Source organism: Micromys minutus (assembly GCF_963924665.1).
Source record: "Micromys minutus genome assembly, chromosome: 4".
NCBI classification, from domain to species: Eukaryota; Metazoa; Chordata; class Mammalia; order Rodentia; family Muridae; genus Micromys; species Micromys minutus.
This window is the reverse complement of record NC_137973.1, coordinates 2,726,269-2,753,626: the sequence shown is the minus strand read 5'-3', so window position 1 is coordinate 2,753,626 and position 27,358 is coordinate 2,726,269. Positions and strand designations below refer to the sequence as shown.

General features: G+C 38.3%; 2 protein-coding genes across 3 annotated transcripts; one reads left to right on the top strand and one right to left on the bottom strand.

The window, feature by feature from the left end:
- Positions 1-1,732: 1,732 nt before the first annotated feature.
- LOC308419480 (vomeronasal type-2 receptor 1-like) lies at positions 1,733-27,175 on the top strand (the record flags this gene model as incomplete). Its single annotated transcript, XM_080915216.1, has 6 exons — positions 1,733-1,968; positions 6,143-6,434; positions 8,602-9,471; positions 18,298-18,528; positions 24,735-24,858; positions 26,193-27,175. The coding sequence occupies 6 exons, from the start codon at positions 1,733-1,735 to the stop codon at positions 27,173-27,175; spliced, it is 2,736 nt and encodes a 911-aa protein (XP_080771342.1).
- LOC308419754 (E3 ubiquitin-protein ligase RNF181-like) lies at positions 3,852-4,349 on the bottom strand (the record flags this gene model as incomplete). 2 transcript variants are annotated; one of them, XM_080915542.1, is made up of 2 exons in its annotated part: positions 3,852-4,117; positions 4,301-4,349. In XM_080915542.1, the coding sequence occupies 2 exons, from the start codon at positions 4,347-4,349 to the stop codon at positions 3,852-3,854; spliced, it is 315 nt and encodes a 104-aa protein (XP_080771668.1). The 2 variants fall into 2 exon arrangements, with proteins under 2 accessions (XP_080771668.1, XP_080771667.1); XM_080915541.1 differs by having other exon boundaries at positions 3,852-4,349.
- Positions 27,176-27,358: the final 183 nt, after the last annotated feature.

The window sequence follows — 27,358 nt, the reverse complement described above, 5'->3', positions numbered from 1 at the left end:
CTATTCACTAACTTTGCTCAGAAAATCCTTGAAAATATAAGGAAGATTATGTAAGGCACCCACACTTTGGGAAATGAGGACTCAGTAGGTGCTTGGCACACCGGTAGGACATGGTCAAGGCAAGAGTGTTGCTTTAGGGTGACTTATGAAGGTAGATCTGGTTATTGAGAAATGTGCTTGGGCTCCTAGTTCAGCAGTGAGGAAGAAACGAGATCCTTCCTGGGGAAAAGCCTAGAGTCAGTGGGGGATGGACTCTGCTTACATCAACAAAGGAGTCTTTCAATGAGGATGAGGTGGAGGTAGTCAATGTGCATCATAATGACACGTAGTCGGGGTGACAGGTGATCCTAATGACACCGTGTGAAAAGTAGAAGCATGTCAGGGTTACAGGAAGATGAGTGGTGAACTGGTTTTAAAGTTGGGTTTCTTTCAGTACTGTATTCTTATTCATTATAGAAATAGAAGTCATGGTCTCATATTCAATGAGAATTTGAAGAAATAGAAAGACTTAAAACTTACACAAGATAAGAGTCCTCTAATGTGTCCCAGGAGCATTGGTTGTAACTGAAATGAATATGGAAACACAAAGATGAGTAGATGGAAAACCATAAGGAAGAGGATCGGCCTGTTCCACCTTTGACTTCTTGCTTGCAGCGAGTTACTTTTCGCCTATTAAATATAGTAGAGAGGTAAAGAACTATAACATACTAGTAAATATCAAAAATTTGGGATGTAAATTGCGTGTGTTGCTGTGTTTTTTTTTAACTGTATGGCATTCAGTTTGGTCAGTTAATGTTCTCAGGAATGTAGTCTGGAGGACCTTGTAGCCTATCCAGTGACTAGATTATAGCTGTTCCAAATTCTCTCTGCAGGACTTTTAGTTTATTATAAATTTTAGTGTTGTGAGTAAAATGTATACATAAATCTTATTTTGGATATCTACTAGTTCCTTTAAATGTTCTTGGAAGAAAAAAAAACCATGTCACCAAATGTTCCACACGTTTTCCATATTCAAAAACTTGTGCTGAATTTTATTCTGCATTCTGTAACCCTTATTAGAAGGGTGGGAAGGGGAGTATTTGAGAATGAGCAAAGAGAGATGGCTATGAGACTGAGAACTGTGATAAATTGATTTGGAAACAAAAAAAAAAAAAATTGTGCCTGTGTGAGGCACAGAAATGGCTGGAGCAGAAATGGGAGCAGAAATGGCTGGAGATGTGGCTCCACAGCAGAGCACCTACCTGGTCTGCAAACCGTCCTGGAAAGGTACAGGGTTTTCCTAAGGTACTTTAGCCATTGTAAATTCAATGGGGCACAGAAACTGTGTAAATACCTGGCCATTGTACTCATAAAAGTGGCAGAGCATAGATGTCTATAGTAAGTCTTCTATAAATAGAGAAGACCAAGGACACTTGATGAACATGACAGTGTCAAACAAGAGGGACCTTTCTACAACTGAAAATAACCTTCAAACTGAATCCCATGGTTCTGTCATTATTTACTACTGCAGAGCAGACAGGATGACCAGCTGTTTCTTCTGATTGCTCAGCTCCTATTCCAGATCCATGAATTGCAAGTGATTGTGACATCTGTGTCTGCAGCATGAAATTAGTCAGGAGCAGCAAGCGGGTCACTGGGTTAGGCACATACACAGTCCCACACTCCATGCAGATGCTTCCTGAAGACCTGTGTCACTTGGACACTTTCATTATCCTCAAGCTCACCAGACTAAATGGCGAGCAGAAAGAAGTGCTTGCTTTTGGGATTAACTACATTTTTATGGGTTGAATTATATGCTCAATATGAAGACCAGAATGTGACTTGCAAGTTGCTGCGCAGGTTTAATTTGACTGGATATGTAGAAGCTGAGAACCACTCCATGGTTCTTGGAGGACTATTTCCTATTCATTCTAGAACCATCCCAACAAATGACTCTGACGGGGAACCCGTATCAGCCATGTGTGAAGGGTAAGCAATTGAGAAATTTTTTTTTCATATTAATCTGGGAGACCAGAAAAGACTGGTTAGCATGGAGTCTGGATTACAGTTCAAGGTCTTCAAACTAGCCTTGCTGACTTTGACGAAGTTTATAGATAGAGAGGTTTTCTGTGGTTGGTTCACAGAAAGTCACTCCTTAGAGGGTTCTCTGTTGACCAAAGCAGTAAAAAAGTCTGTAAAAGCTCCTTAGCCATGTAGAGGAAGGATGCATGCCACATCTGCAGAAGAGAATGTACACGCTCAGAAGACCTCTGTGCCGTGTGAGTGAGCACTGACGTGTGAGGAGCACAGGTGCTGCACAGTGAGCTACAGCTTCACTGTTAATGGTTCACACTCAGGTCCAAGTGTGCAGTCGGGGAACTCTGCTTGGTGTCTGAGGAAGGGTTCTCGATGGGATTGTGAACTACAGGAAAACTCTGTCCATACTGCTGTTCAAGAAATGAAATTCCTAATACTCAAATATAGCAATCTATTGTGAGAAAATAAAAATTGGGATACAACAGATGTCTGTTAATAAATGTATCTTACATACACACATAAACAGATGTGTGGGGAGGTTAGATATAAAAAAAACAGCAAAAATTAAAAGAAAACAAAACAATCACCTACAATTCCATTGTCATCACAAAGTGTTTTCTTTTAATTTTTATATAATTTTTGGGTCTTTTTGAAAATAAATTTGTGACTGTGTGCATGGTATATAATAGTACTGTGGAAACTTAATATAAAACAATGAATGAAGAAAATTCCCCTCAATATGTATTTACCTTGAGATGTTTTCCTTGTTAATCTTCAAGGGGACCACATCACTTCTAGGCTGTTTTAATATAGAACAATGCCTACGGCCTACACTGCCTGTTCTATCTACACTATTGTATCATTTATCTGGCCAAGGGTTTCTTTTTCTGTTTTGTTTTGTTTTTGTTTTTGTTTTAGTACTTTTTTATATCTATTAAAAGAATTCTAATTTGCATGTTTGCAGTCTGTTCTGGGGAATCAGGGAGGAACCGATCCAGTAAGTAAGGATAGAAAGAAGTCCTTTCCTCCAGGAAAGATTCTTAAGGGCTGCCAGGAACAAAGTGACAGATGCCATTCAAATACATCATAAGGGTCTGAACACAGTGGTACGTACCAGCAATCCCAGGACTGGGAACGTAGGGGCAGAAGAATCTCCTAAATTCGAGGCCAGTCTGATCTATAAAGTGGGTTCCAAGCCAGGAAAGGTGGCGCAGTGAGACCTACTTTCAAAACCTCCACAAGGGCTTCTCCCCCCCCCCCCCCCACCTTAAGAGTCTCTAAACAGCTAAAGAACTTCTTTCCCCTACTCAGTCTGGCTTGAACTTTGATTCCTTAATAAGGGGGCTACAGGGGCGGATACAGAGAACAACTTTTACAAAGTTAAAAAGTTTTCTCTGTGAAAATAATACACACACACACACACACCACACCACCCCCCCCCCCCAGGATTCCAGTGTTAACTAAAGGTTCCAAGGTTAACTAGAGATTTCCAGAACGGGGTGGTACAAGTTAATTTATCAGTTTTTAAATAGCTACAAAGTGCCAGGCTCTGACACAGTTTGACTTCTAAAAGAACATTCACTCAGACCCAAGCCCCGTTTGCTGCCAGGGCCCCACCACCAAAAGCTGAGGCTGGCAGAGAGGGGGATGCAGCCTGGCACCCTCTGCTATCTGACACCTTGGACATCTTTCTGGCTAGCAGCAGAATGGAGGATTCAGACAGAGGCCCCTTCAGCTGGTGAGCAGCGCAGCTGCAGGTAAAAAAACCTTTAATGAAGATTCAAAGTGCAAAGGAAAGATCCCACGAGTCTGAGCTCTCAGCCCTAGCTGCTGCCTCACGTGTACAAGGCTCCATGGAGATTTTCCAGGCGGTGCTGCTGTTGCTGCCTCCGAGCCTTGTCTTTCTTGTGCTCTTCATAACTGTCGTCATCGGTAGGCAGCTCATGACAGCACGGAGGGCAGGAATTTGTCTTACTTAACCAGGGCAGGATGCAGTTGGAATGGAAGAGATGAAGGCAGGGCATCTCAATGACAGTCTCCTCCTCCTCAAATTCCAAGAGACACACGGGGCACTTGAGCTCAGCCTTGGAGCTACTGATGACTGTTCTGGGGAGGCTGTCCACCACAGCCTTGGCAGCTGGTGTGGGAATGTGATGTTCCCAATCTACCAATCTCAGGTCCTCAAAGTCCAACCTATTAAAGCGTGATCTGCTGCCCGGGGCCCAGCTCCAAGCCCCGTGCACTCTCCTCGCGAGTTCAAGCAACATATTCTTGGGGGCCTCACGCTCAGGGTTCAATGGCTCGCAGTCGTGGTCATCAAAATAAGACGCCATGGCTCCCGGGCTGCAGGGCTTGTCTGCCTGGCCAAGGTTTTTTAATAGTACATTATATTACCACACATCTTAAAAGCCACTGCTGTATATCAAAGATTGTTCCAGTTTCTCTAATATTGTAAATAACTCAGTTTGGGTAGACAACTTTTTCCTTTGGGAAGAACGTATTCATTCTTTGACTAATTTAAATGTAAAGTTACAGGCTAAAAAGCAGGTAAATATTTTTCTAGCTCCTGAAATGAAATTCTATCTCACTTTAAAGGATACTGCTGTACTTAAGTGTATTATGTCATCCGTGTGAACCTGGAAACTAAGTAACGGTAAAGCCTATTGTGTTTTTCTCTCTTCTGTTTTCTGTTTTACTTTAATTGTGTTACCATCCACACCTTCCTCATTTTTTTTTTTTTTTTTAGTTTTAGTTACTTTCTGTACTTGTAGTAGCTTCTCAGCAGAGTGTGTCTGCTCCTTGTCCCCAGTCTCTGTCACCCTGCAAGCCTTGCTGTGGCTGTTATAGTCTAAGCTGCATGTCCTTTGAATTTCGTTGCTCATATATCTATTCCCATCACTGTTTTAATCACGTTGCCTAATTTCTTTTCTTTTTCCTTACATAGACCAACATTTTCTGGGTAAGGAAATTGAAAATGGGGTTTTTATTACTGTATACTCTGTAACACCAGAGGAACTAAGCAGCTGTGTATAAATTAAAAACAAAACTAAATCAAAGCAAAAGTTACATAGATTGATCTAAGGAGATGACTCATTTGGTAAAGATCTTGCCATGCAAAAAGAGAGGACCTGAGTCCTAGACCCACGCAAAAAAGTGTAGCATGTTGGCATTCTGCAATCCAAGTACTCAGTAAGCAGAAACAGGAAGACTGGGCTAGCCACGTGAAGATCCAGGATCAATGATGAACCCTGTCTCAGACTTGTCACACAGACAGGAAGGAAAATTCCAAATTGTGGATAAAGATAATTGAAGCTAGATCTTGAATTTAAATACTTATTAAATTAAAGATATAAAAATTAAGGAGTGCAACAAAATACAGAGGAGAGAGCAAGAGAACAGATACTTAAATAATTGCTTTGTTCAATGTTTGTAAAAGTATGGTTAGAATTCAGGAGGAGAAGAGGACTAGACAAGGTGGCTTTGATGTTGTTTTATGTATAAGGGCTTGACAACAATATGGTTATGGACTACAGAGGAAATAGTCCCTTTTCCATGGATGCAAAAAAAAAAAAAAATAAGTTCACATTTACATTTTTACATGAGACCAGCAGGAAGAAAATGTCAGTTACAGATCTCTCAACCGTAAGATGCATGCCGTAATTAAAGCACGGTATACAGAAATTTACATGCTGACTTTAATCAAGTCCTCCATAGTATTCAATGTATTTAAGTTATTTGGGGGAAGAATCACGTTCCTGGGGATCTCCGATGAAGTAAAAAAGCCTGTTCTAAGGGATACTTAGGTATATTTGGGGAAGAGAATTGTAACTAGAACTAACCAGAAATTCCAAAATACTGTAGCATTCAGGAGATATCTATGGTAAGAACATGTAAACCAGTCACTTATAAAGACTGAATATGACTAATATTTGAATATTTTAATATTATACTAGTATGTGAATTATTTAATATTGTCATATGTGAAAATTTCACATGCACAGAAAACTGAAGTATGTGCGGCTGCTTCGACAAATGCTGTGATCCTTCACTTAACTGAAGCTCCTTCCCTGAAAGGCCCCACCCCCACCTCAACTACCAGTGCCTCACAAAAGCTCTTCCTTTCCAGGTTTAACTTCCGGGGTTTCCGCTGGATGAAGACCATGATCCACACCATCAAGGAGATTAATGAGAGGAAGGACATTCTGCCCAACCACACTCTGGGCTACCAGATCTTCGACACCTGCTTCTCTGTCTCCAAAGCAATGGAGACTGCTTTGGCATTTCTTACAGGACAGGAAGAAAACAGGCCCAATTTTAGAAACAGCACTGGAAAATATTTGGTTGGAATTATTGGAGCAGGAGGATCATCCTTGTCAGTTGCTGCCTCAAGAATTCTGGGGTTGTATTACATACCTCAGGTAACTATGTACTTAGAAAAAATACCAGCAGTGGCCAGGAGGGGCAGCACAGGCCTTTAGTTACAGAACTTTAGAGGTGGCAGCTAGTGAATCTTTGTGACTTCAAGGTCACCTTGGCACAAAATGAGTTCCAAGACAATCGGGGCTGTTACACACAGAAACTCTGTCTCAAAAAAAGTTTTTAAAAAATGGAAAGAAAGAAAGAACAAAAAAATGAGAGAGAAAAATACAAACAGCATGTAGAAATTATTGCAGATAACGGTGTGGTCCAGAGAAGATGAAGTAACCTACAGAGACAACATGAAATGAGCCAAGGTTCTTCCAGTTACTCTGTTCCTCCAACATCAAGCAGTGCACACTACAGCCTATTTAGATTGATTCCTGGCACATTATGTGATTCCTGGCACATTATGCTTGCATTGAATAACCTGTGGTCTAGTGATGAGGGTATTAACATCTCACTAGTCATCATGTTCCATGCAGTGTGTGGAGCACGATACAGAAGTCATCTGTACTTGGTGGTTGACTGGTGGCTGGAATAAAACACAGGTTTTTTTTCTGGGTCTCTGTTGATGCTTGAGAGTCAGGAGCAAAATCATCACACTGACATGCTGAAATGAGATTGGGAATTTCACATTAGCTAAATTAATAGGTTATTTTAAACCTAGAGAGAGTAGCATATGTCCATACAAGAATAGGTAATTGCAAAGCAAGAATTATTAGGAAAGTAAAGGGATCTAGAATTACTTCATAGGCTGTGTCATTAAAGTGTCAGGAAGTATTGATATGAATGATGAAAAGATTATTGATGATACTGACTTACCAGCACTGCACTCACCTCTCCTTCCTCCGTCCTTCTCTCTCTCTCTCTCTCTCTCTCTCTCTCTCTCTCTCTCTCTTTCTCTCTCTCTCTCTTTCTCTCTCTCTCTCCTCTTTCTTGTCTTTTCTTCTTCTGTCCTCTTTCTTTCCTTCTCTCTTTCTTTCTTTCCAACTTTCTTTCTTTCTCTGACTTTGCATCTTTCCATTTCTCTTGTGATACTCAAGATAAAATCAGGAAACTTGTTCTTTGCACACAAATGCTGCATTAATAACCTACAACCCCAGCCCAACATAGTATTTAATTTAAAGGTGGCCTATATCTTAGGGATGGGCTTCATAAACCTCATCCAAATTGCACCTGTTATGAGCTCTATCTTCCAGTAAACTCTAATGAACTGACACATAGCCTAGAACCTCTAGATACATGTTTTCATAGATTTTAGTAAATCTGGAGAAAGTTTTAAATGTTCTGTTTAATGCCTTTATATTGAAAAACCAACACATGAAGCTTATCCTTAATTTACAGGTTTGGGGGGGTGTTAAACAAAAACTCAGAAGGTACAAATAACAATATCTTATATGATAATATTATGCCAAGACTCAGAAACATTATATCATTCCTTCCTCAAAGAATTCCTTCTTACACAATGCCTTCCATGAATCTGCTGTTTGTGTGATTAGAAGGGAGAACACAAACATTAGCCATTGGAATAAGAACAGAAAAAGGGACAGAGGTAAAAATCAGAATAATGCAGTATTCATGAAAGAATCAATTGGAGCTAAAGAGTTATAACCATAACATTAGAAGTTTCCTGACAGCAGGAAGCTAAAAAGAAAGAGAGAGAGAGAGAGAGAGAGAGAGAGAGAGAGAGAGAGAGAGAGAGAAAGAGAGAGAGAGAGAGAGAGAGAGAGAGAGAGAGAGAGAGAGAGAGAGAGAGAGAGAAAGCACAGCAAAAAGAAAGCACAGAAAGGAAGTAAGGAAGCAGAGGAGAGACCAGGTGAGCACACAGGAGACAAACTCATGACTCTGAGCAGATTAAGACTTGGACTCAATCCATCATCTCTGCACATGAGATGCTAAAGCAGATGAAGTGACTGGATATCCTGATTTATAGGAGTCACCTCCCTGACCCTGCTGTGATCTCACCCATGGAAAGTAGTGATATTCAGTGTCTTCATCTTAACAATTGGCAGCCCTGATCGAATAAGTAGAAACACCAGTAGAAAGCAATTGTCTACAGAGAGGGCAAAAAAAGGCTTAGTCAGTTCCCTCTCAATGTTCTGAAGATCTATCTCATTTGAGGTTTGGCCCCCCCATTGTAGTAACTATAATTATTTTCAATTTTAGGTGGGCTATACTTCTTCCTGCTCAATTCTTAGTGACAAATTCCAGTTTCCATCATTTTATCGCTCAATACCCAGTGATAAGATTCAGACTGAGGCCATGGTTAATCTTATCATACACTTCGGTTGGGTCTGGGTAGGTGCTATTGGAGCTGATGATGATTATGGAAAATATGGAATAAAATCATTTAGGGAAAAAATGGAGAGTGCCAACCTCTGTGTTGCTTTCTCTGAAACCATCCCAAAAGTCTACTCCAATGAGAAAATGCAAAAAGCTCTTAAGGCAGTAAAGAGCTCCACTGCCAAAGTCATTGTGCTTTTTACAACTGACATTGACCTGAGCCCCTTTGTGCTGGAAGTGATTCATCATAACATAACGGACAGGACATGGATAGCCAGCGAAGCCTGGATTACCTCAGCTCTCATTGCAAAGCCTGAGTATTTTCCCTATTTTGGTGGAACCATTGGATTTGCAATACCCAGAAGTGTCATACCAGGATTAAAAGAATTTCTTTATGATGTACACCCTAGCAAGGATCCAAATGATGTCTTGACCATGGAATTCTGGCAAACTGCTTTTAACTGTACCTGGCCCAACAGCAGTGTGCCTTACAATGTGGACCACAGAGTGAATATGACTGGGAAAGAAGACAGATTGTATGCCATGTCTGATCAGCTCTGCACTGGAGAGGAGAAGCTGGAAGATCTGAAAAATACCTATCTGGATACTTCTCAGCTAAGAATATCAAACAATGTCAAGCAAGCTGTGTATCTCATGGCTCATGCCCTGGATCGTTTAAGCAATTGTGACTTGTTGGAAGAAAAGAGGAACACTACCATATGTTCACATATACCTGACTTTGAGCCCAGGGAGGTATGTTATCTGGCTGTAAAATATACCATGAGGTAAAATCAAGTTTTTTCTGCCATATTCATAGCATTGAAACTGGTGACTTGCCTCCATATGATTTTATACCAACGAAACTTCTCTAGGTGACTTGAGTGTTCATTTTATGTTACCAAATTATTAGGTCTGTTGTCAATAATAACAGACCAGTCTCAGAAAGAAAAAAATAATGCCTTTTACAAAATATGCTGTTTTTCTTCACTGGAATGAAATGTAAACTACCTGGGAGTAAGGCATGAGGTAGTGAATCTGGTTACTTTCTTTGGTCAGTTCCCAGTATATAATATGCAACTTGTTACTTAAGGTAACTCTTTGAGTTTCAAGTACATCATGTTCATCTTAGGAAAAGACATGTATGTCCCTCCATGTTAGCATGAGTCCTGAATATTTTATACAATTTTTCTTACACTCCAGTACTTTTATCTTTTTTTAAACTTTGTTTGAAAAAACAAAGATAAAAGAAAAAAAATTTTAAACATTTTTGCATAAATGTATACAAATATAATTGTGTCAGTGCTTGGCTTTTTTTTTTTTCTTTTTTTTTTTTAAGGTTTGATACTCTGAATTAAGGTCTTACTAGTTACAATGAGCAAAAAGTACATGTAAAACAGGATGTAACCCGAAATTAGTCAAAGTTTTCTTGGTGTATAAGGATTGAGCATGACTTTTTTTGTTTTGTTTTGTTTTGTTTTTTTCTTGAACTTCACACAGTCTGTGAGTTGTTTCTGGGGCAGTCCAAGCCTCTGGGGTTAGCATCCCACTATCAGTGACTGCATATTATGTCTGTTCTTTTGTGACTGGGTTATCTCACTCAGGATGATATTCTCTAGATGCAACCATTTTCTTAAGAATTTGGTTAAATCATTGTTTCTGATGGCTGAGTAGTACTCCATTGTGTAAATGTACCACAATTTTTGTATCCATTCATCTTCTGAAGGACATCTGTGTTCTTTTCAGCTTCTGGCTATTATAAATAGAGCTGCTATGAACATTGTGGTGCATGTATCTTTGTTGTATATTAAAGTGTCTCTGGGGTATATGCCCAGAAGTGGAATAGCTGGGTCTTCAGGTAGTACTATGTCCAATTTTCTGAGGAATCGCCAGACTGATTTCCAGAGTGGTTGTATCAGTTTACAACCCCACCAACAGTGGAGAAGTGTTCCACTTTCTCCACAGCCTCGCCAGCATCTGCTGTCATCTGAGTTTTGGATCTTGGCCAATCTGACTGGTGTGAGGTGGAATCTCAAGGTTGTTTTGATTTGCATTTCCCTGATGGCTAAGGATGTTGAGCACTTCCTTAGATGCTTCTCAGCCATTCGAACTTCCTCAATTGAGAACGTTTTGTTTAGCTCTGTACCCCATTTTTTAATAGGGTTGTTTGATTCTCTGGCTTCTAGCTTTTTGAGTTCTTTGTATATCTTGGATATTAGGCCTCTATCTGATGTGGAGTTGGTAAAGATCTTTTCCCATTCTGTTGGCTGCTGTTTTGTTTTCTTGACAATGTCCTTAGCCTTACAGAAACTTTGCAATCTTATTAAGTCCCATTTGTTAATCTTTGACCTTAGAGTTTGCGTCATTGGTGTTTTGTTCAGAAAATTTTCTCCTGTGCCTATGTGTTCTAAGGTTTTCCCTACTTTCTCATCTAATAGTTTCAGTGTATCTGGTTTAATGTGGAGATCTTTGATCCACTTACACTTGAGCTTTGTACCAGTACTTTTATCTTAATAATTGGTCTTATCTATCTTGAAGGAAAGACTGGAGGATGATTTCCTTTTTTTTTTATTGGATATTCACTGTATTTACATTTCAAATATTATCACCGTTCCCTTCACCACCATCCCCCTCCCGCTCACTTTGCTTCAGTGAAGGTGTTTCTTCTCCCAACCACACTCTCCACCTCAGCACCTTGGCATTTCCCTATTCTGGGAAAATGTGTCTTCACTGAATCAAAGGCCTCTTCTTTCATTTATGGCAGACAATGTTATCCTCTGTTACATATGCAACTGGAGCCATGGATCTCTCCATGTGTGCTCATTGGTTGGTGTTTTAGTCTCTGGGAGCTCTGGGGCGGGGAGGGGGTAGTTTGTTGATAATATTGTTCTTCCCATGAGGTTACAAGCCCTTTCAGCTCCTTCAGACCTTTCTATACCTACTTCATTTGGTGCCCCATGTTCAGTCTGATGGTTAGCTGCAAGCATCCTTAACTATATCTGTATGGGTCAGGCAGAGTCTCTACAGGGCAATCCTTATCTGGCTCCTGCCAGTAAGCACTTCTTGGCAACAGCAATAGTACTTGACTTAGGTGTCTGCATGTGGGGTGGATCCCCAGGTGAGGCAATCAATCTCTGGGTGATCTTTTCTTTAATCTCTGCTCTAGAAGATGATTTCTTTGTACAATATAGTAGGAACCACACAAAAGGATGGATATCAGGGGTGAAGATGATAGGTGTTATCTGGGACATCCAAATCAACTGTACCTGTTTTTGGTCTCCTGCCAAACACTTCATGTTGGTACCCAACAGCCTGATTGGTCTTGCCAAGACTGATCTCATTCATGATTTCCTGCTTGTTTCTATTCATACCTCCCTCTCACATGAAGTAGAGATCTTGAACATCCCTGCTCTAGTCCTGTCAGCCCCACAGGAGGTCCACTTAACATCACTAATGTGTTACCTCTTCCTTGCCTATCATTATCCATTTACTCTTCCATAACAGCCTGTCAATTTACCAGACTCCACAATGGCTGGGACCCTTGCATTTCCACTTAGATTTCACTTTTTGTTTGACCCACACAACGTTCAATAATGGCTGTTCTTAGTAGCCCCGGTAACACTCTTCATTCTGTTTACCCCAACCCTCACCACACATTCTCTGAAAATTCATAGTGTTTTTTCATAGTGTCTTCTTATCCTTGATAATTTTTTAAAGTTTTATTCTCTTTTATCTTATCTTATTTAATATGTGTGGGTACTTTCCTATGTGTGTTTATGTGTACCATAAGCATGACTACACCCACAGCGATCTGAAGAGGAAGTTCAGATCCCCTGGAACTAGAGTTATAGATGGTTGGAAAGTACCACCTGGGTACTTGGAATCAAACCTGAATCCTCTGCAAGAGCAAAAATGTTCTTAATCTATGATCCATTCCTCCAGACCCTTATCCTTAATACTTTTAACAGCACTGGTCAGGTATTTTTAGACTGGTTTTTAATTTAGGTTTGTCTAATTTTTATTATGATTAAGTTACATATATATATATATACATTATTTGGTGATGATATTTTGTCTGTTTTTACATATTTTCTTTTATGCATATAAATGTTTTGTCTACAAGTATTTATTTGAGCCACATACATGCTTGGTGCCAATGGAGGTCAGAAAAGGACATTAAATCATCTGAAACTATAGTTATAGACAATTATGAGCTTCTACATTGGTCCTGAAAATCAAGTCTTATCATCTACAAAATCAACAAGAGCTATAAATATCTGAGCAATTTCTCTAGCCTTAATTGTGTCCCTTTTAAATATTGCATATCTGAGATCAAATAATATAATTACGTTTCATTATTACTGTTAAATGATGCCACCATTTTTATCATCCTAAAGTACTGTTTCCCTATGGAACTAATAATCATTTTGTAACAGACACTTGTGCTTTCTATCCACTGTTTTTCTACCACTCGTGTGACTCATGACTTCTTCCTAGCTGAGACATTATTGTCATGGGTTAAAAGCTAACTTTAACTACATTGTGATTTTTAGGCCCACTAGAGATACAGGGTAAAGCCTTCTTTAAAAAATCAAGACAAAATGAGAATAGAAATTATCCTTGTGGGCAATATTTCCGGGCATAAAACTGTCCTGCTTCCATTATACTTTCCACCTCCAATTTTAATGGCCATTGGAAATTAATTTTTTCCAAAATACTTATGATACGTCCGCTTCTTGAAAACAACTTCTTTTGCCATTTTCTCATTCTATTCACATGTTATCAGGAATTTTTCCTCTCCCAAGTCTGAATATCGAGATAGGCTCCAGGAAATTCTTTTCTATGGGTGTTAATCCATAATTTATTTCTTCTTGCTTCCAAGAACTCCCCGAGTGTTGCAAGACACTTTGAGTAGGCACTAGTTCCTTTTGCTGACTGACATTCTCTCCGTGATTTCCTAGGACTACCTATTTTTGAAACCTTTGAACATTACAGCTTCATTTTTTTAATTGTCTCTGACCCAGATTTAAAGTCAGCTATTTCTGTAGAATATGCTGTTTCCTGTAACTACCATGTAACTTAGAAATGATGCAGGATCTGAATGCGAAGGACATTGATTAGAGTTTTATTAGAAACTTTATCCACCCTAGAATCACCTCGGAAGAGGAAATGTCAATTGCAGCATTTCCTAGATCAGATTGCTTTATGTTTGTCTATAAGAGCTTGTCTCCATTGACGACTGACATTGGAGAGCCCAGTTCACTTTGTGTGGCACCTTCTCTAGGCAGGTGTGGCTATATAAGAAAGATAGCACGTTGTATATGCCAGAGACTAAGCTAATAAGCAGGATTCCTCAGTGGTTAAGCCTGTAGATTCTTAAATTTTCATTATCTATGAGCTGTGACCTAGAAATGCAAACCAAATGACTCTGTCTTCTCCCAGACTGCTTTTGGTCATGGTATTTTTCAGAGCAACAAAACAAAACAAGGATAAATATATTCACTGGTACTAAGAAAGTTGTAATACATACACGATGATATAGTAAATATTTTTAGATGTCAAAGATATCATTTTATTAGAATTCCTTTAAATGTTCCTGTCATGATAAAGAATACTCTTGCATACTGCACAGTGATCCTATACCTTATCTGAACACTGAAATGCTAAACATAAATTTGCTCAAAGAAACAATGATTGCAGGTTAAGGCTTTAAAGATAGAGTAGAGACTACACAGTACAAAAATAAAAGTCATCCATTGTCCACATCAAGGGTGATTGTTCATGTTGCACATTATGTCAGCAAGTTAAAAAATTAACTCTTTACGGTGAAGAATAACATATAAACAGAAAAGCCTGGTAAATGTATCAATGTAAAGCATTTGTTTAACAGAAACTAAAATAAATATAATGTCTTTATGTTTAAATATTATCCTAACAAAAGACAAGACTAGAAAACCTTTGGAATTTTATTTACTTGAATATTTCTGAATCACACTGTGTTTTTGTCTTCTCTTAATATCACTTCTCCTGTTCCTCTTCCTCATTCTCCTCCTCAGACAAGTTTATATTGTGTACCTTGCATCAGACTTGTGATTATGGCCATGATTAATACCCACCTGGAATTTCTAAATTCTTGAAAAATGTATGATGTTAGAGAAATGTGTCCTAAAATCCAAAAGTTTCAAGCAAGTAAGTGAAACTGTAGGAAGGCTGATCTAGGGAAAGGTTAGACTATGAAAGTCTTTGACTATTTATTTGGTTGACTATTGATAAGGAGTTGGGAGAACATTTCATGGATTTAGAATAAAAGTTAAATTTTGATGATTTCTGACATACATTTCATTATGATAAAGAATAATAGACAGTAAAAGAGTCAGAAGAAAAACAAGATGGCAAGTGACACAAAGTAGCCCCAGGGATAAATGGTGACTAAAACACTTTCTTAACATATTTACTTAGTACATGTACCTTGCCTTCATTTGCCTTATGACAAATATTAGGAAGAATAAATATCTTCTCTTTACAAACTAGGTAAATAATAAATGTATGCCTTTTTGTGATCACAATAATTAACAAAACCAAAAGACTTCAGATCTTCATATTCATTTATGTTTTTTCTTCTAGCTTTTTAGCCTTGCTGGTCTGTGGAGAGCTTGTGACCATGATAGGTTCTTTGGCCGAGAAATCCAAGTGCAGTGTGTAGGGCAGATGAACATTAACAATATGCCCTTTGTGGTGGATTATGGTTATACTAAAGAAAGCATGTTCCTACCTACCTAAAGATAATTATGTAAGATGTGAGTTAGACAAAGGTTGTTTTCTCGTTGAGAAGAAAGGATTCTTCTCAATGTCTCTTTGATTCTATAGATTTAACAGCAATCCCGTGTACCAATGCTCATGGTTATTTCTGTAAAAAAATGGAAGCTTAGAATGCAGAGGCAAACAAGCCGATTTCCTGCTGATGCATAAATTCAAGATAAAGACTCTTTATGAGTTTGGTAGTTTGTATATGGTTGGTCCACGGATGGCATGATTAGTAGGTGTGGCATTGTTGAAAAAAGTTTCTTTCTGTGGGGGTGGACTTTGAGATCCTTCTTCTAGCCAAGTGGGAGCCAGTCTGTTTCTGGCCCCTTTTGGATGAAGATGTAGAACTCTCGGCTCCTCCAGCACCATGCCTAAATAAACACTGCATGCTTCCTGCCTTGAACCTCTGAACCTGTAAGCCAGCAGCAACTAAATGTTGTCCTCATAAGGTTGCTTGGTAAATAATGTCTCTTCACAGAATTAAAATCCTAAGATAATGAGAAATAAAGAATTTCCATTTTCCTAAGTCAGTCATTCAATACCTCCTCTATGTCATTTTCAGCATTCTTTCTACAATAGTAACTGTTATGTGACCAAACATTTCCTGAGGAGATGCAACATACACACTTCACCCCAGACAGGGAGTCCTAAATACACCAAAGTTCTAATACCACCAAAATCCAATTCAGTGAACCAATAATTCTGTTGGAGTTACATAAAGAAATATGGGTGAGGGGTTAGTTACGGGAGCAGAAATGACACTAGACAACACCCAGGCTCACTTCAGCTGGGTGATATGTTACAAAAACTGGGAACTTGGAGCACAGTCTTCAGGCAGCTCTCTCTGACTTGATGTAAATAACTTCCAGGTAGCTCAGCTGGTTCCTGTCTCTCCCAGCTGATGGACCTGTCTCAAAGAGTCTTTGCACTTTGTCTTGTCTGAGTCTCCTTTGCACTGTAACACAGTCTGGGAAGGGCTCTCAGCTTTCCTTGCTTTCTCTGTCAGGGAGCTACCTAGTGAATGTGCTGAGTAACATGGACTTCCTAAAGGTGTTTTTGAGATATTTATATTACTAGTTAAAGAGCTTCCCTGAAAAGATGAAATGTTTGAATTTGGGAGGAGACCGTGACACAACAGCAACATAAACTTATTGAATTTAACTTTTAGCATATGATTGTACCGTGTCTCTACTAGACTGAGGTCTTCAAAAGAAGGAAAGCATTGGAGGTCTTTGTATCTTTACACAGGGAAAGTGGGTAAGGGCAAAGAAAATATTCTAAACATTTTCTGCCTCTTTATAAGGAGCTATTCTACTGATAAACCTTAGTATAAACTTACACTAACCTAACAAAAACATACAGTTTGAGTATATATCAAAGGTAAATTAATGTTCCATATTTCCTGAATGTTTTGTGTTAGAAACTTTTTAGCTTTAGCATTTTCTTTGACCAATGTATCAATTTATTTTATGGTATCTTCTACACCTGAGATTCTTCCTTCCATCTTTTGTATTCTGCTGGCAATACTCATGTCTACTTCCTGTTGTCTTTTCTAAGTTTCCCATCTGCAGGAATGCCTCAGATTGTATTTTCTTAATTGCTTCTATTTTCAATTTTAGGTCTTAAACAGTGTTGTTCATTTCTTTCTTTTGTTTGATTGTATTTTTGTATTTCTTTATATTTAAATAAGGAGGCTCTAAGAAGTCTATGGCATTGACTTTAGATGCCTAGCAGTAGGGAATATGGAACCTGATGTGGCTACCTCCTGTAGCCAGACAGGACTTACAGTACAAGGATAAGAACAGCAACATACCCACAAAAGTTTTCTCCTAGAATGTGTCCTGCCTACAGAAAGTGCAGGGGAAAAATAGAGCAGAGACTGAGGAAATAGCCAACCAGTGACTGGCACAAAAAACTCATCCCATGGAAAAGAACCAATACCTGGTACTATTAATACTCTGTTACTGTTTTTCACAGGATCCTACCATAACTTTCCTCTGATAGACTGTACCCAGCAACTTATAAAAACGAACACAGAGACCCACAGCCAAACAATAGATGGAGTTTCAGGAGTCTTGTGAAAAGGTTGGGAGATGAATTGAGGGACCCAAAAGGGATAGATACTCCACAGGAAGACAATAAGTCATCTAACCTAGAACCTTGGGAGCTCCCAGCGACTTAACCATCAACCAAAGGTCAAGCATGAGCTGGATCTTGTCCCTCCCAACACCCCCACATATGTATCATGCTGGCACCCCAAAAACTGGAGTTAGAGCTGTCCCTAAATCTGTTGCCTGTCTGTGGACCCCATTCCCTTAACTGGGCTCCCTTGTGAGGCCTCAGTAAGAGAGGATACACAGTAATTGGATGTACTGGGGTGGTGCGATTTCCAAGGGAGTTGGAGACTCCCCCTTCTCAGAAGAAAAGAGGGAGGTGAGTGGGGAAGGATCTGTGTTAAGTGAAAACTTTGGGTAGATGGGTTGATATTGAAGTATAAGTAAATAAATAAATACATAAATAAATAAATAAATAAATAAATAAATAAATAAATAAATAAATAAATAAATAAATTGGGGGAAAGGTAAATTAAAATTATCCATGGGCCAAAGTTAAGGAAAATGGGTAAATTTAGATCATACAAATTATTTAACCTAGTATGTCTACAATACTGTTTAGTGTGTTGTCATAATTTAATGTTTTGTCATGGTATTAAAATAATAATGTGAGATTATTAATGAGATAGTTTCTTTTACTTTTTTTCTTCCTCTGCCTTCTTAGCTAATGAATTACTTTAAGAAGCTGAAAATGACTACCCATGATGGAGCAGAAATAGAACTTGACAGCAATGGAGATATAGACAATGGATATTATGATATTCTCAACTGGCACATGGATAACACTGGAGAAATCACCTTTGTGAAAGTTGGAGAATACAAATTCACAGTGTCAAAATATGAACTTGTTCTTCCAAAGAACTCATCGTTGTTTTGGAACACTGAATCTTCAAGGGTTAGTTGATCTGACATATTTTGTTTATATATAGAGAGAAAGCTCTATATTTTCAGGCTCTAAATAAAACAAAACACCTAATATTTTTACCATATTTCAAATTAATTCCCTTAGTGTACCATGTGTTTCATGTTGTTCTGTGTATAATTAGAATCTAAAGAATCCCTGTTTTACTAAAATATATGAAAATTCTTGTATACTTTATTACTGTATTGATATTTTTGAGAATGTTTTAATGGAAATTAGACGTTTTATTTTTATCTTCTGTGTTAAAATTGAGGTCATATACTTTCATGATTTTTATTTTTTAATATTTTAATATATATTTACTTAACCCACTGGTTTTCTTTTTTATGAATTATTTTACAACCCAACTGCAGTTTCCCCTCCACCTTCCCCCTACCACACACCCCACCTTTTACTGTCTCAGCCGCCACCTTCTTTCTTTATTCCTATTCAAAAAATGGGAGGAGGCCTCCCATGGATATCAACTAAACATAGCTTATCAAGATACAGTATTACTATGCACATCACTCTTGTGTTAAGGCAGAACTAGGCAACCCAGTATGAGGAAAATGTTTCCAAAACCCAATAAAAGAGTCAGGGATAGTTCCTGTACGCACTGTTAAGAGTCACACAAGTAGATCAAAGCTACACAACTTTAACAAATATGCAGTGGGTCTAGGTCCATCTCTGTCAGTTTAGACTCTCTGAGAATCTAAGAGCACAGGTTAGTAAATTCTGTGGGTTTTCTTGTGTTGACCTTTCCCCTTCTGGCTCTTACAATCCCTCCTTTCCCCTTCTTTGTCAGGATTCTCTGATCAACTCCTACTATTTGGCTGTGGTTGTCTGCATCTGTTTCCATCACTTGCTAGATGAAACCTCTCTAATAACAATTAGGTTATTTACCAGTCTTAATGTAGCAGAATATCCTTAGGCTTTGTTTCATTGACTGTTTTTTGCCAGTCATTATCAAGAAAGAGCTTCTCTCATGGCATGGGTCTCAGGTTGTACCAGTCATTGGTTGGCCACTCCCATAATTTCTGTGCAACTTTTAAGCCAGCACATCTTGTAGGCAGGACAAATTTTGTAGGTCAAATATAATGTGGCTGGATTGATACCTAATCCCTCCTCTTGTATGGTTAAAAGAAATAGCCACTGTTGTGGTAAATAAAGAAGTGGTAACCTTTTATCCCTCACTAGTGCCAGCACCATTAGGGCCAGATGGCATGTGCAGACCCGGCGCGCGCATGCGCGCGCGCACACACACACACACACACACACATTTCATTTCCCTGAGTTCTTACTCCGCATGGGCAGCAGAGCTGAATCCCCACACTCCAGCTGATTCTGAGACATTGCTTTCACACACTGTCCTCCACAGCCCAGTAAAATCATGACTCAACCATCAAAATTTATCAAATAAATTTATATGTTAAATTCTCAATCCACAATTCATCCACAAAATAAACTTGCAACCAGTTAACAAAGATATAAACCACAACCTAGATAAGACAAATTGACCTATAGAAACCCTTAATAATATTCATATCTACTTATCGCCAGTGAAGATAACCTGTGTCTAGGACCTCCTCCTCTGGCTCTATATTGATTCTCTTTCCTTCTTCTCCCCTGCTTTATCAAAACTTTGTTCTCACCCCACTCTCTACTCTCCAGTCATGTATCACCTTGACCTAACTAGGGACAGCCCTCACCTGCATAGTGACATCAACCTACAAGCCAGCTAAGGCTCCACATTCTCTATTGCTAGAAGCCTTAGCTAGAGTCATTCTCTTAGATTCCGAGGAATTTCCATTACAATGGGTTACTAGTTAGTTTGCCCATAAAATAGACTTCAATTCCAGTTGGCTATCTCAGTATTCTCTCCCTCGATTCTACCTTCATCTAATTCCTCCTATTTCCATCCCCCCACCATATTCCACCAACAGTATCTATGCTATTTCTACTGCCCGGAGAGATCTATGCATCCCACCTTGAGCTCTCCTTGTTACTTAGCCTCTCTGGGTCTGTGGAAAATAGGGTAGTTATCATTTACTTTACAGTTATTATTCACTTATAAGTGAGTACAAACCATGTTTGTCTTCTGGTCTGGGTTACAACACTCAGGATGATTTTTCCCCTAGGTCAATCTATTTGCCTGAAATTTTTATAATGCCATTGTTTTTAACAGCTGAGTAATGCATTATGTAAATATGCCTCATATTCTTTGTCCATTCTTGGGTTGAGGGGCATGTAGGTTGTTTCTAGTTTCATGCTATTATGAATATGCTGCTATGAACATAATTGAGCAAGTGTTCTCCTTGTGGTATAGTGGAGTGTTCTTTGAAAATTTGCCCAAGAGTGGTATAGCTGGATCTTCAGGTAGATTGATTTCTAATTTTCTGAGAAGCTGCCATATTGATTTCCAAAGTGGCTATACAAATTTTCACTCCTACCAGCAATGGAGAAGCATTCTTTTGCTCCACATCCTGAGCTGTAACTTGTGTTTTGTATCTTATCCATTCTGACAAGTGTAAGATGAAATCTCAAAGTCATTTTGATTTTCAGTTCACTGATGGCTAAAGATATTGAACATTTAAGTGTTTATTGCCATTTGAGAGTCCTCTGTTAAGAATTCTGTTTAGATCTGTACCTTTTTTTAAATTAAATTATTTGATTTGTTATGTCTACTTTCTTGAGCTCTTCATATATTTAAAAATTAGTCCTTCGTCAGATGTGAGATTGATGGATATATTTGTATTCTTCTACATGCCTACATACAATTAGAAAAGTCATTCTGAATCCTTAGTATCAGGGTTACTATGGCCTCATAAAATGAATTTGACAATGTTTCTTATTTTTCTATTTTGTAGAATAATTTGAGAAATATTGATTAGCTCTTCTTTGAAAGTCTGGTACAATTCTGTGCTAAAATCTTCTGGTCCTGTGCTTTTCTTTAAAGACAAAATTATTGTGACTATTTCTATAGTGGTTATTTGGTATATTTAAATTGCTTGTCTTAGCTTGATTTAACGTTGGTAATTGGTATCTATCAATAAATTAATCCATTTATTTTAGAGTTTACACTTTTGTGGAGTAAATGTTTTTGAAGTATTGCCTAATGATCCTTTTAATTTCCTTGGTGTCTGTTATTATGTTTCCTTTTTCATTTCTAATTTCATTAATGTAGATATTTTTCTCTTCCTTTTAGTTAGTTTGGATATAAGTTGGTCTTTTGTGTTGATTTCCTCAAAGAACTAACTCTTTGTTTCTTTGATTCTTTGTGTTGTGTTTTATTGATTATAGCCGTCAGTTTGATTATTTCCTGCCAGCTAATTCTCTTCGATGTGTTTGCTTCCTTTTTTTCTACAGTTTTCAAGTATGCTATTAAGTTACTAACATGAAATCTTTCTAATTTTTTTATAAAGGCACTTAGTGCTATGAACTTTCCTCTTACCAATGTTTTCATTATGTCCCATAATGTATGTTGTACATACATTTTCATTGGATTCTAGGAAGTCTTAAATTTCTTTATTTCTGCCTTCACCCTGTGATAATTTAGTAGAAAGCTGTTCATTTTCCATGTGTTTGTAGGTTTTCTGTTGTTTCTAGTTCTGTTAACCTATGGGAGTCTGATAAGATACATGGGGTTATTTTTTTTCTACTTATTCAGCCTCAATTTGTGACTAAGTTTCAGATACAGCTCCATGGGGTTCTGAGACAGATATGTGTTTTTCTGTGTTTGGGTAATGTGCTCTGCATCTGTCAAGTCCATTTGAGTAATACTATGTTAGCTTTATTATTTTTCTGTTTAGTTTTTGTCTTTAAGACCTGTCCATTGGTGAGTAAGATGTTGAAGTCTCCCAATATTTATGTGTGGGGTTCAATGTGTAACTTAAGCTTTAGCTTTAGTAATGTTTCTTTTACAAATATGGGTACCCTTGCATTTGTAACATAGATGTTCAGAACTGAGATGTCTTCCTGGTAGGTTTTTCCATTGATGGGTGTAAAGTATTCTTCACCATCTCTCTTGATTAATTTTGGTTGTAAATTTATTTTGTTAGATATTGGAATCATTATGTCATCTTTCTTATTGGGTCCATTTGCTTAGAAAATATTTTCCAAACACATTACTATGAAGTAATGTCTATTGTTGATGTTAGGATGTGTTACCTGTTTAGAGCAGAAGGGTGGATCTTGTTTTCACATCCACTCTCTTAACCTATATCTTTTTACTGGGGAGTTGAGTTCATTGATATTGATATTGAGTGACATTAATGGCAAATGATTGTGAATTCCTGTTATTTTGGTGGTGGTGGTGGTTGTGTAAATATGAATGTGAGGGGTGTGTGTGTGTGTGTGTGTGTGTGTGTGTGTGTGTGTGTGTGTGTGTTCCTTCTTTTAATTTTGCTAATGTGATAATACTTATTTACTGTGTTTTCATGGGTATATTTAACCTCCTTAGTTTGGAGTTTTCTTTCTAATACCTTCCATAAAGCTCATTTAAAGATACTGATTAAATTTTAATTTGTCATGGAATATCTTGTTTTCCACATCTACATGACTGACAGTTTTGCTAAGTATAGTAGTCTAGGCATTTGTGGGCTCTTAGTGCCTGCAAGACATACAGACACTTTTGCCTTTTAAAGTCTTCATTGAAAAGCCGGGTGTAATTCCAATAGATCTGCCTTTATATGTTACTTGGCTTTTTCCCATGCAACTTTTTATATTATTCCTTTATTCTTTACATATAGTGTTTGTTTATTATTATTGCTGTGTGACAGGGGACTTTTTTGTGTTCCAACCTAGTTAGTGCTCTATAAGTGTTTTATACATTTATACATATTTTCTTTAGGTTAAAATTTTTTTCTTCTTGATTTTGTGAAAAATATTTTCTGGGTTTTAAATTGGAGATCTTCTTCTATTCCTGCTATTCTTAGATTTTTGTCTTCGCATAGTTTCTCAGATTTTATTGGTGTTTTCTGTCAAGAATGTTTTAGATTTAACATTTCTTTTTACCACGGTACCAATAGAGACTATAGTGTCTTCTATGTCAGAGGTTCTGCCTTTTTATCTCCTGTATTCTATTGCTGATGGTTGTGTCTGCAATTTTTGTTTGCTTACCTAAACTTTTCATCTCCATGATTCGCTCAATTTGTGTTTTTCTTATTACTTCTATTTGCATTTTCAGGACTTGAAAAGATTTATCCATTTCCTTCACCTGATTGTGTTTTCCTATATTTCATTAAGGCATTTGTTAAATTCATATTTAAGAGACTGTATCATCTCCATAAAATTAGACTCAAGGTCTTTTTCTTGTACTTCAACTGTTCAGAGTTTGCTGTAGTAGAATAGGAGGTCTCTAGTGGTACTATACTGTCCTGGGTGATTTTTATTGTCTGCTTATGATGGCTTCTATTTATCTGGATTTAGATAAATATTATCTAAATATATGTATTTATCTGGATTTTTGGTTTCCAAAAATGTGTTTTATGTCATAAATGTTTATGATTTTATAGGTTTAACTTTTCTAAGTTTTTATTTGGGTTTGGTTGCTTGTTGGTTCATTGGTTTTTTTTTTTTTTATCTGTGAGCTGAGGCCTTACTAAGTACTTCAAGCTGTCACTATGCCTGGCTAGGAAAGTATGTGTTTATCTGTCCTGTGAATAATTATCTATGAAGATAATATTTAAAATCTGGGTTTAATCTGTATTTCAACATACACATCAATGCAGAGTATAAAATACGAAAGCTCTGTGTTACTACTAAAATTTGCAAAAGTAAATAGCAAGAACATGTTATAAATTATACCTTCACTGCTTTATTTTTTATCTTAAGAGTTTACATAAAAAGACAATTCATTTCTCTTCCATTCTTCCTCTAATTATTACTAAAATCTTACTATCATAAAAATATTTTGGATGCCTTTGATGAAAAAAGGTATCTTACAGTAGATGAAGACAATACCCAGCATCACAGGTCTCATGCAACTAGGAAGGGACTAAAAAACCTGATCTATCTTCAGCACATAATGTGAATTAGTCTTGATCACCAAGATGGCAAAAAACTGTCTTTAGAGTTACTTCAGTATTTCCAGAGTCAATCACAAAATTATTCTTTAGCAAAAGTTCATTATAAGTTCCTCATATTGCCAAGCATTGTCTGCTGTCCTTGCTCAGAATATCCACTGTCTTTGTCTTTGCTAGATTCCAGATTCAGTCTGCACAAAACTGTGTGCTCCAGGGACCCGGAAGGGGATTCGCCAGGGGCAGCCCATATGCTGCTTTGATTGCATCCCATGTGCTGATGGATATGTGTCAGAGACACCAGGTAGACATGGCCATTTTTGCATTGGTAGTAATACAATTAAATTATCCAAGGGATGTTATAAGGGAACTTCTTATAAGTCTTTTGAAAAGATATAAGCAGCCTATAACAAAAGTCAAGAAACAAACACAATTTATCACTGTGCACTGTGACCAAAGGAAACATTGGTTTTCACTTCTAATATAAGACAAGATCTACCACAAAACAAGTTAATAAAGAGACACCAAACAAAATGAATAAAATGTGAAATATAAGCAAGTTCATCAAATCTTTACATTACTTCCTTTTAAGTAGATGCAGCATTAGCAGTAGTTGGGAAAAGGTCACCCATTGGCCTTAAGGTTGAAGGCACTGAGAGCACATGCCTTGCACGGCTGCTGTGGATGAGCTGCTGTAACCGCCTGCCAGGTCACAGCTCTCTGAAGGTGACTTGGGCCGGCTTGCTGTTGTGTGCACAGTTGGACCAGGGTTACTTATATTTCCATTTGTTTTTGTTTGAAGAACCAAAACTGCTTTTGTCTTTTGTCAGATAGTCCTCAAAGTAATTGTGTAAAAAATGATAAAATGGCCTGTGGTGAAAAACAAGCACCGGTAACCTGCACAACTACCTGGCAACTGTTCTCCCAGGCCACACACAGAATCACACTCAGAGATGTCCACACCAGGAGTCAGAGTGGTTGAAAGAAAAACCACTCTTGACCTGACTTTCTAACTTAACATTGAATAGACCCATTTCATCATCTAGCAAACCCTCACCTCAACTAGCTTTGCCTTGTTCACCAATGGTTCTTCTTAGAGCCCCCTCCAGACTTAGCCTTCTTAGCCTCGGGGCCAGGATTGGTGGTTTTGTCTTTTTTCCCTCATCACTCACTGGAATGAGCATCATGAGTTGGGGGCATTTGAGTGAACACGTGCACGATTGGTCCTCTTCCATGAGAGGATATTGGATGAGAGACAAAAGCATAAGGGGTTTGAGCAGCTGTGCCCCAGTCACTTTGGTCACTTACCCCAGAAGCTGTGACTCTCATTCTTGGGCTGTTCTGGAGTTGATGAAGAAACATTACCTCTTTCTTCAGTAGATAGTTAAAGGAGAAAAGGTTCAAGAAAGGCTGAAATTGAGAAGAAATTCTCAAGTTCTGAAGTTGAAAACAACCTGAAATCTGTCAATGCATATATAGATACCAAGAATATTTCCACCCCACTATTAAATATAAGATATCTATTTTATAACAGATTTCCAGTAAACATTGTTCAGGTCTTTAACTTCTCTAGACTGTTCACAGTTAAAAGTGACAACTGGGTCCCACTGAACTCAATTCCCTGTTCTTTCTCAATAGGCCAAAGGGAATGTGATCCATGCAGTGAAGATGACTGGTCCAATGCAGAGAAGAACAAGTGTGTGCCAAAGCTTGTGGAATTCCTAGCTTATGAGGAGGCTCTGGGGTTCACCCTTGTCATCCTTTCCATATTTGGAGCTCTTGTGGTCCTGGCAGTAACTGTTGTGTATGTGATCCACAGGCACACTCCACTGGTGAAAGCCAATGACCGGGAGCTGAGCTTCCTCATTCAGATGTCTCTGGTTATCACAGTGCTGTCCTCCATGCTGTTCATAGGAAAACCACACAACTGGTCCTGCATGGCCCGCCAGGTCACTCTGGCACTGGGCTTTTGCCTTTGTCTGTCTTCCGTTCTTGGAAAGACTATCTCACTCTTTTTTGCCTACAGGATTTCCGTATCCAAAACCCGGCTTACATCCATGCACCCCATTTGTCGTAAACTCATTGTGCTGATCTGTGTTGTAGGGGAGGTTGGTGTATGCGCAGCTTACTTGGTGTTGGAGCCTCCAAGGATGTTCAAGAACATTGAACCTCAGAATGTAAAGATCATCTTTGAATGCAATGAAGGTTCTATAGAGTTTCTGTGCTCCATATTCGGGGTTGATGTTCTTCTGGCTCTGCTGTGTTTCCTTACAACCTTTGTGGCTCGCCAGCTGCCAGATAACTATTATGAAGGGAAATGCATCACTTTTGGGATGCTGGTCTTTTTCATTGTCTGGATCTCTTTTGTCCCTGCTTACTTGAGCACCAAAGGCAAATTCAAAGTGGCTGTGGAGATATTTGCCATTTTGGCATCCAGTTATGGCTTGTTAGGCTGTTTATTTCTTCCCAAGTGCTTCATTATCTTGCTGAGGCCAAAGAGGAACACTGATGAAACTGTTGGTGGAAGAGTCCCCACTGTTGACAGGAGCATCCAGCTGACCTCAGCTTCTGTGGGCAGTGAGCTTAACAACACCACGGTGTCCACTGTTCTGGATGAGTAGAGCTGTGAGCTCCACGAGACATTCAAAGATGTCACTTTGAATCACATCCTGACTCAGCCTTTGATTTATTCTCTGAAGCAGCTACTGATGGTGTAGGGTAATATTGGTCTTGAATGTGTTGGTATAAGGTTAACCTGCTGAATGATATATTGTTCTGTTACATTCCATTCAGCATAAATTGGA